Genomic DNA, 12,210 nt, shown 5'->3' with positions numbered 1-12,210 from the left:
ATATAACAGGAAATCTGTCTGATCACCATGCACTGCAAAATCATTCTAGCTATGGAGAACATCAACACATTAACATCAACACGGCAGAGGATATATCCACTGGACTTGGGGCTCTGCTGGGAGTTTACCTCATATTTAGATTTCTTTATTCTGCTTTGCCACTAAAATCATAATAAACACTGACAACTCAAATATTGTGATATCGGTCTTGTTGTTATGCATGTTAGTAATAATAATAATAATAATAATTATAATAGGGGAGTGGGGTAGTTAAAAAATGAACCCCAAAAGGTTCTTCAAAGGGTTCCTCGAGGATCCATTAAAAGGAGTTCTTTGAAAAACTTATATGGGTTCCCCCACAGTTTCAAGTTGAAGAACCCCTAAAGGATACTCCAGGAACCTTTTGGTTTTAGAGTGTACAGTGTCCTCTCAGCTGGCCTCTCTCTTTTTCTTTTCTTGGTTTTAGCTCTTGTGGAGTCCCAGGAAATTCTACACTAGAATAGCTTGTTGGACATTTTTGTTGTTGTTGCATTTTCTTATACTAATAGACTATTCGAAGAGGGATGCAAGCTTGCTCTTGTTTGCTGAATGTTAAATGCAGCAGCATAAACAACTTGCGGTGAGTTTGAAAGAAGAAAGAGAACACTGCGCGGTTGCGATAGACTATAATAGTTGTGTATTTAAACCCATAACCATTCAATATGCATGAAGAGATGCTAAAAACCCTCTTATTCTAGTCCTATATTATTCAAGCATGTCATTACAATGATAAAGATGAGGACAACAAAAAGTATTTAAATGTTGAGAGTGATTTATCTAGAGAAGGAACACTTGTAAAATACCTGAAAAATATTCCACCTTAGTCAAAGCCTATAGGGTACAGTACAGTTCTGCACTGTCTGTGGGTCAGCTACACTGTAAAAAGAAAAGGTTCCTGGAATATTCTTTAGGAGTTCTTCAAATTGAAACTGTGGGGGAACCCCTATAAGTTCTTTGAAGAACCTTTGAAAAGCATGTCATCGAACAGGTTTCCTGTTATTTTCAGAGGTGTAGGGAGGGTGAAGTCCATGAAAACAAAAAATAGTACTTATACAGATAATTAACAAAACATGCAGATGTCAGTATTCATACCTTGGTTTGTGTGGTAAATGTGATTGAACAAAACTGTTTTGATAATGGTTTTCATACACATACCTTGTCCATAATGTAGAGGCCTATGGGATGTTCATTGAAGAGGTGGTGGTAAATGTGATCTGCATAACATATCAATATACAAACTATACAAACAGGTTTCAGGTATGACCCAGATGCAGACAGTGTTGAAGGAAGAAATGTGTATTTCTAGTACAGGGGCAGGTAAACGACAGATCAAAGGCAGGCAGAGGTCAATAATTCAGAGAGGATGCAAAAGGTCCAGAACGATTTTGTATCTATCAACAACAACAAAGATGAACAGTTCTATAGCTGCAACTATTTAAAACACTGATTATACTTTTAGTACCTCTTGGATGCATCTGAAAACAAACATAATATTAAAAGTAATCTACACGGAGTGTACAAAACACTAAGAACACTTTCCTAATATTGAGTTGCACCCCCTTTTCCCCTCAGAACATCCTCAATTTGTCCGGGCATGGACTCTACAGGGTGTCGAAAGCGTTCCACAGGGATGCTGGCCCATGTTGACTCCAATGCTTCCCACAGTTGTGTTAAGTTGGCTGGATGTCCTTTGGGTGGTGGACCATTCTTGATACACAAGGGAAACTGTTGAGCATTAAAAACCCAGCAACATTGCAGTTCTTGACACACTCAAACTGGTGCGCCTACATACCCCGCTAAAAGGCACTTAAATCTTTTGTCTTGCCCATTCACCCTCTGAATGGTACACATACACAATCCATTTCTCAATTGTCTCAAGGTTTAATCATATTTTTTTAACCTGTCTCCTCCCCTTCATCTTTAACCTGTCTCCTCCCCTTCATCTACACATCAATAAGGGACATCAATAAGGGATCATAGCTTTCACCTGGATGCACCTAGTCAGCCTTTGTCATGGAAAGAGCAGGTGTTCCTAATGTTTTGTACACTCAGTTGTATGTATTGACAGTACAATGCTAATCATCTATATACATTGCTGCTAATCTATCTAATGAAGTCTAATTTCTAAAGCACAGTCTAGGTTCAATGATATCAAAACTACGTTTCGTTGATCTACGCCGACATTACACTTTTGTTTTTCTTCCCTTAGTTGAGCCCCATGTCAGAGTGAGCTCAATGACTCCACCCAGTGGCAGACACCCTGCCATGCTGATGTGCAGCGCCTACGACTTCTACCCCAAACCAGTCAGATTGACATGGCGGCGGGACGGACAGGGGGTGAAATCTGATGTGACCTCCACGAGGAGCTGGGTGATGGGGACTGGTACTACCAGGTCCACTCCCACCTGGAGTACACACCAATGTCTGAAGAGAAGATATCCTATATGTTGAAGCACAGAAGCCCTCACTGAGCCCAAGATGCATCACTGGGGTAAGGGCGTATATGCCGGGTTGGTGTTTGTGAGGATTGGGGTGTGTGAGATGAGTTAGGGTGTGTGAGGGTAGGGGTGTGTGAGCTGAGTTAGGGTGTGTAAGGGTTGGGGTGTGTGAGATGAGTTAGGGTGTGTGATGGTAGGGGTGTGTGGGGGTTGGGGTGTGTGAGCTGGATTGGGGTGTGTGAGGGTTGTGGTGTGTGAGGGTTGGGGTGTGTGAGGTGCTTTGGGGTGTGTGAGCTGGGTTGGGGTGTGTGAGCTGGGATGGGGTGTGTGAGAGTTGGGGTGTGTGAGCTGAGTTAGGGTGTGTGAGGGTTGGGGTGTGTGAGCTGGGATGGGGTGTGTGAGAGTTGGGGTGTGTGAGCTGAGTTAGGGTGTGTGAGGGTTGGAGTGTGTGAGGTGGTTTGGGGTGTGTGAGCTGGGTTGGGGTGTGTGAGCTTGGATGTGGTGTGTGAGCTTGGATGGGGTGTGTGAGCTGGGATGGGGTGTGTGAGCTTGGATGGGGTGTGTGAGCTGGGATGGGGTGTGTGAGCTGGGATGGGATGTGTGAGCTGGGATTGGGTGTGTGAGGGTTGTGGTGTGCGACCTGGGTTGGGGTTGGTGTGTACCCTCGTCCCCAGGCTATTGCACACAGTGTATATAAGCCTGAGACATTGACTCAAAGTTGGCCTTGGTGGGAGTGACCTTATCATTCTACGGGAGTGACCCAACTGAGTAAAGTATTTGTAATAATTTAATTTGAGTGAATCACACAACTGTGAGGTGTGGCTCTATAAACAGAGTTGCACAAGACACGTACAGGGGAGGATTAGGGGGAAGGTGTTGTGGGAGATAATTGGTTGGTAGATTAAGCCAATTAAGTGAATGCCTATGCGTCTGGGGTTTCTCACGATCTTTCTATAGTGGCTAACGAAGGCCATGTTTAATGTGTTGGTCCATCAGACTATTTGCTCATTTCGCTGGGATTGTCTTGGAATGAGATTAGGGTGTGGGTTGGGGGGTGTGAGCTTGGTTGGGGTGGGTGAGAGTTGGGGTGGGTGAGCTGGGTTGGGTTGTGTGAGGGTTGAGGTGTATGAGTGGGGTAAGGGGGTATGAGTAGGTATATGTGGGATAAGGGGTATAAGGTGCGTAAGAAGGTGTGAAACTGCTCAGAAGGGGGTAATGAGTCAGTGTGAGTGGGGTGAGAGTATGAGAGGGGTGAGAGTGTGAGTGGGGGAAGGCGGTGTGAGTGGGGTGAGAGTGTGAGTGGGGTGAGAGTGAGAGTGTGAGTTGGGGAAGTTGTGTGAGTGGGGTGAGAGTGTGAGTGGGGTGAGAGTGTGAGTGTGAGTGGGGTGAGAGTGTGAGTGTGAGTGGGGTCAGAGTGTGAGTGAAGGAAGGCGTTGTGAGTGGGGTGAGAGTGTGAGTGGGGTAAGAGTGTGAGTGGGGGAAAGTGGTGTGAGTTGGGTGAGAGTGTGGGTTGGGTGAGAGTGAGAGTGTGAATGGGGTACGAGTGTGAGTGGGGTACGAGTGTGAGTGGGGTAAGAGTGTGAGTGGGGTAAGAGTGTGAGTGGGGTGTGAGTGTGAGTGGGGTACGAGTGTGAGTGGGGTACGAGTGTGAGTGGGGTACGAGTGTGAGTTGGGTGAGAGTGAGAGTGTGAGTGGGGTACGAGTGTGAGTGGGGTACGAGTGTGAGTGGGGTAAGAGTGTGAGTGGGGTAAGAGTGTGAGTGGGGTGTGAGTGTGAGTGTGAGTGGGGTACGAGTGTGAGTGGGGTACGAGTGTGAGTGGGGTGAGAGTGTGAGTGGGGTGAAAGTGTGAGTGGGGTACGAGTGTGAGTGTGGTACGAGTATGAGTGGGGTACAAGTGTGAGTGGGGTGAAAGTGTGAGTGGGGTACGAGTGTGAGTGGGGTGAGAGTGTGATTGGAGTGAGAGTGTGAGTGGGATAAGAGTGTGAGTAGGGTGAGAGTGTGAGTGTGAGTGGGGTGAGAGTGTGAGTGGATGGGGGAAGGGGGTGTGAGTGGGGTGAGAGTGTGAGTGGAGTAAGAGTGTGAGTAGGGGGAAGAGTGTGAGTGGGGGAAGAGTGTGAGTGGGTGGGGGAAGGGGAAGGGGGTGTGAGTGGGTGGGTGGGGGAAGGGGGTGTGAGTGGGGGAAGGGGGTGTGAGTGGGGGAAGGGGGTGTGAGTGGGGAAAGGGGGGGTGAGTGGGGGAAGGGGGTGTGAGTGGGGGAAGGGGGTGTGAGTGGGGGAAGGGGGTGTGAGTGGGGAAAGGGGGTGTAAGTGGGGGAAGGGGGGTGAGTGGGGGAGTGGGGGAATGGAGTGTGAGTGGGGTGAAAGTGTGAGTGGAGTGAGAGTGTGAGTGGGGAAAGGGGGTATGAGTGGGATAAGAGTGAGGGGGATTCCCACCTTGCGAGCAAAACATTTTAGCGTAGACAAAAATGTATGTTTTAGAGTAAATTTCCTTTTACAAATTAATAACTCAGTTCATGTGCTGTTTTATAGCAAATTTCCTGCAATTCTTTACATTTTGCCATACGGTGGATAGAAATGTTTGTTTTGTGTCCCCGCCCCATATGATTCCTATTTCTTCTCTTTATTTCTCTCTCTTTTTTTTTATCATCTCCACCTTCTATAACAGGGGTGCTTTAAGTAGCAACAAGCTAAAGTGAGACTCTTTTTCGGATTAATCACAAGTTACAATGGCTTGTAATGGCAGTTATTTTCAGGCATGAAGGAACATTGCTGTATCTGCTACATAGATCCAAAAATAGATTTTATTGCTAGTTAAAAATCACTACCACTGACAAACATCTACTGCTGGAGTGTATTACTAAATATGAATCAATAGCTTCTTAAAGGGGCATATTTTTGGTAACATGTTATCCTAAAACCTTTCATAAGAAATGCATTAGCAGCATTAGACTTGACAGCAATAAGATTAATAGGGCAATGAGAATCATGCAATCAGTTGTTCATTCACTTAGAACTGGTAGAGACACTGAGGGTAAACTGCATTCATTACCTACTATAACACTGTAAGTACTTTTGAGTGGGCAGAATAAAGGGTCCAGTGTGTTTGGGGTACTTTCCTCACCTGTACTGTTTTCTGTGTGTTTTCACCAATGACAAAGTTACAACCTTGTTCTTAATTAAAGGCACAAAAGACAAACAAATAGGTGAAGTAAATTGTGAAAATAATGTGTATGGCAATACTGGTGTTTGAGAGGGAGTAAAAAGAAAAACAAGTACTAGTTTTCTAAGTGCTAAGTTTCTAAGTCACCTCCCTGACCGAGGACCTTCTCCCCCGATTGCTCAGTTTGGCCGGCCGGCCATCTCTAAGAAGAGTCTTGGTGGTTCTAAACTTCTTCCATTTAAGAATGATGTTGGCCACTGTGTTCTTGGGACCTTCAATGCTGCAGAAATGTTTTGTTTCCCTTCCCCAGATCTGTGCCTCCACACAATCCTGTCTCGTAGCTCTACGGTCAATTAATTCAACCTCATGGCTTGGTTTTTGCTCTGACATTCACTGTCAACTGTGGGACCTTATATAAAAAAGGTGTGTGCCTTTTCAAATCATGTCCAATCAATTGAATTTACAACAGGTGGACTCCAATCAAGTTGTAGAAACATCTCAAGGATGATCAATGGAAACAGGATGAAACTTGAGAGCTTTTTGAGAGTTGAGAGATCAAGTTCCTTGGTGTCCACATCATCAACAAACTATCATGGTCCAAATGCACCAAGACAGTCGTAAAGAGGGCACAACAGTGCCTATTCCCCTCTAGGAGACTGAAAAGATCTGGCATGGGTCCTCACAGACTCAAAAAGTTATTTAGCTGCATCATCGAGAGCATCCTGACTGATTGCATCACCTCCAGGTATGGCAACTGCTCGGCCTCCGACCGCAAGGCACTACAGAGGGCAGTGCGTACGGCCCAGTACATCATTGGGGCCAAGCTTCCTGCCATCCAGGACCTCTATACCAGGCGGTGTCAGAGGAAGGCTCAAAAAATTGCCACGGACTCCAGGAGCCATAGTAATAGACTGTTCTCTCTGCTACCACACGGCCAGCGGTACCGGAGCACCAAGTCTAGGTCAAAAAGACTTCTTAACAGCTTCTACCCCCAAGCCACAATACTTTTGAACAGTTAATCAAATGGCTACCCTGACTAATTGCATTGTCTCCACCCCCCCCCCCTTTTTTTTTACAGTGCTGCTACTCTCTGTTTATTATCCATGCATAGTCACTTTACCTCTACCTACATGTACATATTACCTCAATTACCTCAACTAACTGGTGCTCCCGCACATTGACTCTGTACCGGAACCCCCTGTATATTGCCTCACTACTGTTATGTTATTGTTGATCCTTAATTATTTGTTATATTTGTATTTTTTGATTCATAGTTTCTTTTTATTCTTAAAACTGCATTGTTGGTTAAGCATTGTAAGTAAGCATTTCACTGTAAGGTCTACCTGTTGTATTCTGCGCATGTGACATTTGATTTGACATTACCTCAATTTCGAGTCTTACAGCAAAGGGTCTGAATAGTTAAGTAAATACGTTTTTAAAATATTTTTTTATATGCATTTGCAAACAATTCGAAAAATCTGTTTTCGCTTCATCATTATGGGGTACTGTGTGTAGATAGATGAGGAAAACATGTATCTAATCAATATCAGAATAAAACTGTAACGTAACAAATTGTGGAAAAAGTCAAGGTGTCTGAATACTGTTTGCTTCAGTAAGGTTGTCTTCTTAGCGTTCATAGCAATGGTTATCAACTGTACCGCAGAAATTGAATGTATATCACAGAAAATAGATAGCTGCAGAGAAGTATTTGGTTCAGGAGTAGATAGGGTCAATGTAGTGGAATGTGGTAGTGGGTTTTTAATGAGTGTATGAGTGTTAGAATGAGTTTTTATTTTTTTCCTTTTCCCATATTGTGTCACAGGGCATCATGAATTTATATTATAGTCCAGTTGGGGGCGGTAATGAAACATATTGGATGCCAACCACCCTTAAACCTCATCAAAGACGAAGAGGAAGCATTTCCCTCTCTGTGTGTTTGAGCACACACACGCTTCCTGTAGAAACAAGCGAACTCATTCTACGATCCAGAGCGGGTGGTAGGCAAATAGTATTATCTTTCTTGACTGCGAATCCAACATTATTTTCCATTATAGTTGTATGATCCATACATAATGTTGTGTGAAAGTATCGTAGAGTGTAACGTTACCATATAAATGTAGTTTGCTAGCTCTAACTTTCTGAACCAATGCCGGTGGTAATGTAGCTACTGCTCTACACAGATCTTTCCTACCTATCTGCAGGTTCCCACACACGAGCTAACGCTACATTTCGTGTTTTAATTGCATGTTCCCAATCGCGTCTCTTCAACAAAGTGTTTTTGTTTACAGATCTAAAACCATCAAGATGTTTTTGACGAGATCGGAGTACGACAGGTAAGTTAAGACTCGGAACTGCATTGTCACGACATCGGGCTAACTAGCCGCTAACAATTAACGTAGCTAACTTCCACACGTACCAGCACAATACCATGTTATTTAGCTCGCCATCTAGTTAGCTAGCTACTGCTAGCTAGGCGGTTTGTGCACTTGTTATGTCTGGTAAACATCTGCGTATTAATCATTCCTTAATGTTATATTATAATATGTCACTGAAATTGCCGTGATAGTTTGCTGGATAACGCTAGCTAGCTAACGTTAGTTTCTTTCACTTTCACTTAGCTAAAGTTAGTTAGCTACAGTAGCTAATTGCAAAATGGTCGTGTTCCAGACTGGTGTATTTTGTGCTGAGAAAGAAGTTTACGTTACCTCCGTTCATCTAGAAAGCTCTTCTAACCTTTACAGTACTGACGGAATAGCTATTGGAACTTCAGGGCACTAAATCTATCATCTTTTTTTTCAGAGGAGTAAACACCTTTTCTCCAGAGGGACGACTGTTCCAAGTGGAATATGCTATTGAGGCGATTAAGGTATTTTCAAAACATCAAATTCAATATCACAAGAACACCATTACACTTCACCTTCAATAATAGCTTCCTCTGGAAAGACATTGTTCATTGTCATGGAAAATAGGCAACCTTGTGTGTCATCTCTGTATATAGAGTTCAAAATGTACTCTCACTCAAAGCATGTAAAAGAATAACCCAAGGAGGCCGAGATGTAAAAAATTATATACTTAATTGAATTCAAGCTCAAGATAATACTATGGGTGACAGGGCAAGGTGCTAAACAAAAAAAAGGCATATTTTGGCAAAAATAAATAAATTATTTTACCTTTATTTAAAGGTCAGTTAAGAACAAATGTATTATTTACAATGATGGCCTACTGGGAAACAGTGGGTTAAACTGCCTTGTTCAGGGGCAGTACGACAGATTTTTACCGTGTCTGCTCAGGGATTCAATCTAGCAACCTTTCTGTTACTGGCCCAACGCTCTAACCAATAGGCTACCTGCCTTCCCAATTATGCCTTAATTGGTGCTGTAAAATAAAGTAGACACACTTAAGTACACAACTGTTGTGCGTAACAAGTGCAGCCATCTTAAATACTAGTGAATGGGAAGTCAAGGTATATTAGCACAGAATATGTAGTAGAGAAATGTAAAAACTGACAACTCTGTCACATTATGGAATGTAAGACAACAGTCTAGGCTACATAACAATACAGTACTGAAGTATAAAGCTCAGAGGGCGGGACTGGGGACAGCTGGTCATCTTTGTATATGACGTTTCTATCAACAAGAGTCTGAACACCTGTTGTCTCTCAGCTGGGCTCCACAGCCATTGGCATCCAGACCTCTGAGGGGGTGTGTCTGGCCGTGGAGAAGAGGATAACATCTCCTCTAATGGAGCCAAGCAGCATCGAGAAGATTGTGGAGATCGACACCCACATCGGTAAGCAGCCAGAGAAGGGACTAGGCAGGGGCAGACACTGTCAAACAACACACAGATGTGAACACTTATCGGAGCTCCGGTTGTTTGTGTAACACATGACTGGTCTATGGAGAAAACAAGTGTTCTCAATCATTCTGGGAAAATGAAAGGTACCTGGATGAAGCAGTCAGAATAATTTCTATAGGCTCAACATGTTTTTGTATCAGAAATTATTTTAAGATGAGCACCACTGTGTAAAAGAGGCCTTCTATAGGCTGTGTTTCAGAGATTAGTATTCAAGGTTTGAAAATGTGTTTTTGAGCATCCGTCTCTTCTCCTCAAAGGTTGTGCTATGAGTGGCTTGATAGCTGATGCCAAGACTCTTATCGACAAAGCAAGAGTGGAGACACAGGTAAGTGTTGAGTTGGCTGAATTCAAGTACACGTGCATTTTCAAACTGAACATTACTATACTATCGAGGTAAAAATGAACACATGGCTGATGTTTGCACTTATGAGATGCACACTACATTGTGAACTACTTGTAAAAGCAGTTTTGTACAACATAAAGTAAAGCATTTTAGATCCTCAACTACTTGATATGTAAAGATTTTTAGTTTCTTTCCTTTTTAACCCTGCTTTGTTTGTCCCCTTCCAGAACCACTGGTTCACCTACAACGAGACCATGACAGTGGAGAGTGTGACCCAGGCCGTGTCTAACCTGGCCCTGCAGTTTGGAGAGGAGGATGCAGACCCTGGAGCCATGGTTAGTGATCACACAACGATGAGACAAAACCTTGAAATATCAACTCACTTGCGTATTGCTCACTTTTTCATTAATTCGGTGATTATTAATTCATAGAAAGTGGTAGAGGTTGAAAGCACTTTTCCAGCTAGTTGTCACTTATTTCTCCCACAGCTGTGAGGCGTCACACTGTACTCATTCCCTGTGGTTCTCTCTCCTCAGAGCCGGCCCTTTGGTGTAGCGCTTCTCTTTGGTGGACTGGATGAGAAAGGGCCCCAGCTGTACGTTCACCTATTTATTCAACATACATTTAACACTTTGTTTTAGTGTGATAGAATTTGTTTGGGCAAAATCTCTCATACCTCACTTCTAATCCAGGACTTGTGCTGAGTTTTCATGAGAGAACCAAACCTTCAGTCTTCATCAGATGGTGAAATGTCTCTTGAAATTCTACACCTCCTGATTTTTCAACTTTGTGTGTGTAGGTACCACATGGACCCATCAGGCACCTTTGTCCAGTGTGATGCCCGGGCCATCGGCTCTGCCTCTGAGGGAGCCCAGAGCTCTCTGCAGGAGGTCTACCACAAGGTACCACCACCCCTCTCTCGGGCATCATCTCCCTTTCCTCTCTTACTATCATTATTATCATCTGCCAACCTTCTCCTCCATTACCCGCCAACCTTTTCCTTCATTACTTCCTCCATCACCCGCCAACCTTCTCCTTCATTACTTCCTCCATCACCCGCCAACCTTCTCCTTCATTACTTCCTCCATCACCCACCACAACTCCACCAGATTGTCAGTTGGTTTCATTCTCCATCCTATTACAGGGGTGACAACCTTATTTTATTTATTAACCAAGACCTCTGTTTTCTCTCTGGGTGGCCTCTCCAGTCCATGACGTTAAAAGAGGCCATCAAGTCATCCCTCACCATCCTAAAGCAGGTGATGGAGGAGAAGCTGAATGCCACCAACATTGAGGTGAGCTCTAATCATTCAGTCTCAACCACTGACCCTACTTCTAGTCGAGACATCTATTGCACATGTGGAAGTTGTTGTATCTAAGCAATATGATGTAAGCCCCACTAAGCCTACCAGACGTCTGGGTGGAGCTATTGTCATATTGTATTGTTTACCATAAATTCAGGTCTGCTGAGCCTTAGTCCTAGAGGGACTACTTTTCCTGTTTTACTGGTGTACCAGATATCGTTAGGGTGATAGGCAGCAATCAACCAAAACATATCACTCATCACATGTTTGTTTGTGTGCTAACCTCTCACCCCTTCAGCTGGCTACAATAGAGCCAGGCAAGACCTTCCACATGTATTCCAAAGAAGAGCTGGAGGATGTTATCAAGGACATCTAGAGAAGAGTGGTGCTCTGTGGACCTTGTCAGCACTGAGGAGAGAGAATCCACCTGGGCTCTGAGGATCACAACACATTTCCCATCAGCACTCGCTAGTTTCATTGGTTCCTTTTGTGGGAGGCAATTCTTTGTAATGTGTTATATTTTTTTCTTATTTTGGCTCTGGAAATGGGGGGGCAGGTAGCCTAGTGGTTAAGAATGTTGGGCCAGTAACTGGAAGGTCGCTGGTTCGAATCCCTGAGCAGACTAGGTGAAACATCAATTGATGTGCCCTTGAGCAAGGCACTTTAACCCTAATTGCTCTCATAAATTGCTCTGAGCGTTTGCTACATGACTAAAATAATTTCTACAGTTCTGTACAGGCATCGGTCAGATCAGTGCTTAGAGCTGTGACATTAAAAAAGGGGGGTACTTTTTGTTATGGATCAATGCCTAAATAAAACTGTTGTATTCTAAAAGTTGTGGTTTGTGTCATTTCCTCCATGGTGTGTGTGTGTGTGTACTTCTGACGGTTTCATTACCAAAATCATACAGGAGGGTGAGGTTGACAACCTTCATCTGGTTTTGTCCGCCAGGTAGCGTAATTGCAAATAACTGCTCCTACTGGAAAGAATAAGGAATGAATGGACGCATCTACAGTCCAATGGAAAGGCATTTCAATTAAGTCTCAACCAATCGGACTTCTAGGTGGGCGT

At 43.8% G+C, this 12,210-nt stretch overlaps 2 protein-coding genes across 3 annotated transcripts; one reads left to right on the top strand and one right to left on the bottom strand.

The window, feature by feature from the left end:
* Positions 1–3,474: 3,474 nt before the first annotated feature.
* LOC116374112 (extensin-like) lies at positions 3,475–4,926 on the bottom strand. Its single transcript, XM_031823901.1, has one exon. It carries the CDS (start codon positions 4,924–4,926, stop codon positions 3,475–3,477), a length of 1,452 nt encoding a protein of 483 aa, XP_031679761.1.
* Positions 4,927–7,520: 2,594 nt separating this feature from the next.
* psma5 (proteasome 20S subunit alpha 5) lies at positions 7,521–11,973 on the top strand. Of its 2 annotated transcripts, XM_020483366.2 has the most exons (10): positions 7,536–7,634; positions 7,926–7,970; positions 8,437–8,503; positions 9,300–9,426; positions 9,750–9,817; positions 10,063–10,170; positions 10,372–10,430; positions 10,635–10,737; positions 11,044–11,130; positions 11,438–11,973. In XM_020483366.2, the coding sequence occupies exons 2-10, from the start codon at positions 7,942–7,944 to the stop codon at positions 11,513–11,515; spliced, it is 726 nt and encodes a 241-aa protein (XP_020338955.1). In that variant the 5' UTR covers positions 7,536–7,634; positions 7,926–7,941; the 3' UTR covers positions 11,516–11,973. The 2 variants fall into 2 exon arrangements, with proteins under 2 accessions (XP_031680985.1, XP_020338955.1); XM_031825125.1 differs by having other exon boundaries at positions 7,521–7,634; positions 10,635–11,130.
* Positions 11,974–12,210: the final 237 nt, after the last annotated feature.

Source organism: Oncorhynchus kisutch, linkage group LG5, assembly GCF_002021735.2.
Source record: "Oncorhynchus kisutch isolate 150728-3 linkage group LG5, Okis_V2, whole genome shotgun sequence".
Taxonomy (NCBI): Eukaryota; Metazoa; Chordata; class Actinopteri; order Salmoniformes; family Salmonidae; genus Oncorhynchus; species Oncorhynchus kisutch.
This window is presented reverse-complemented; position numbering and strand designations above follow the sequence as displayed.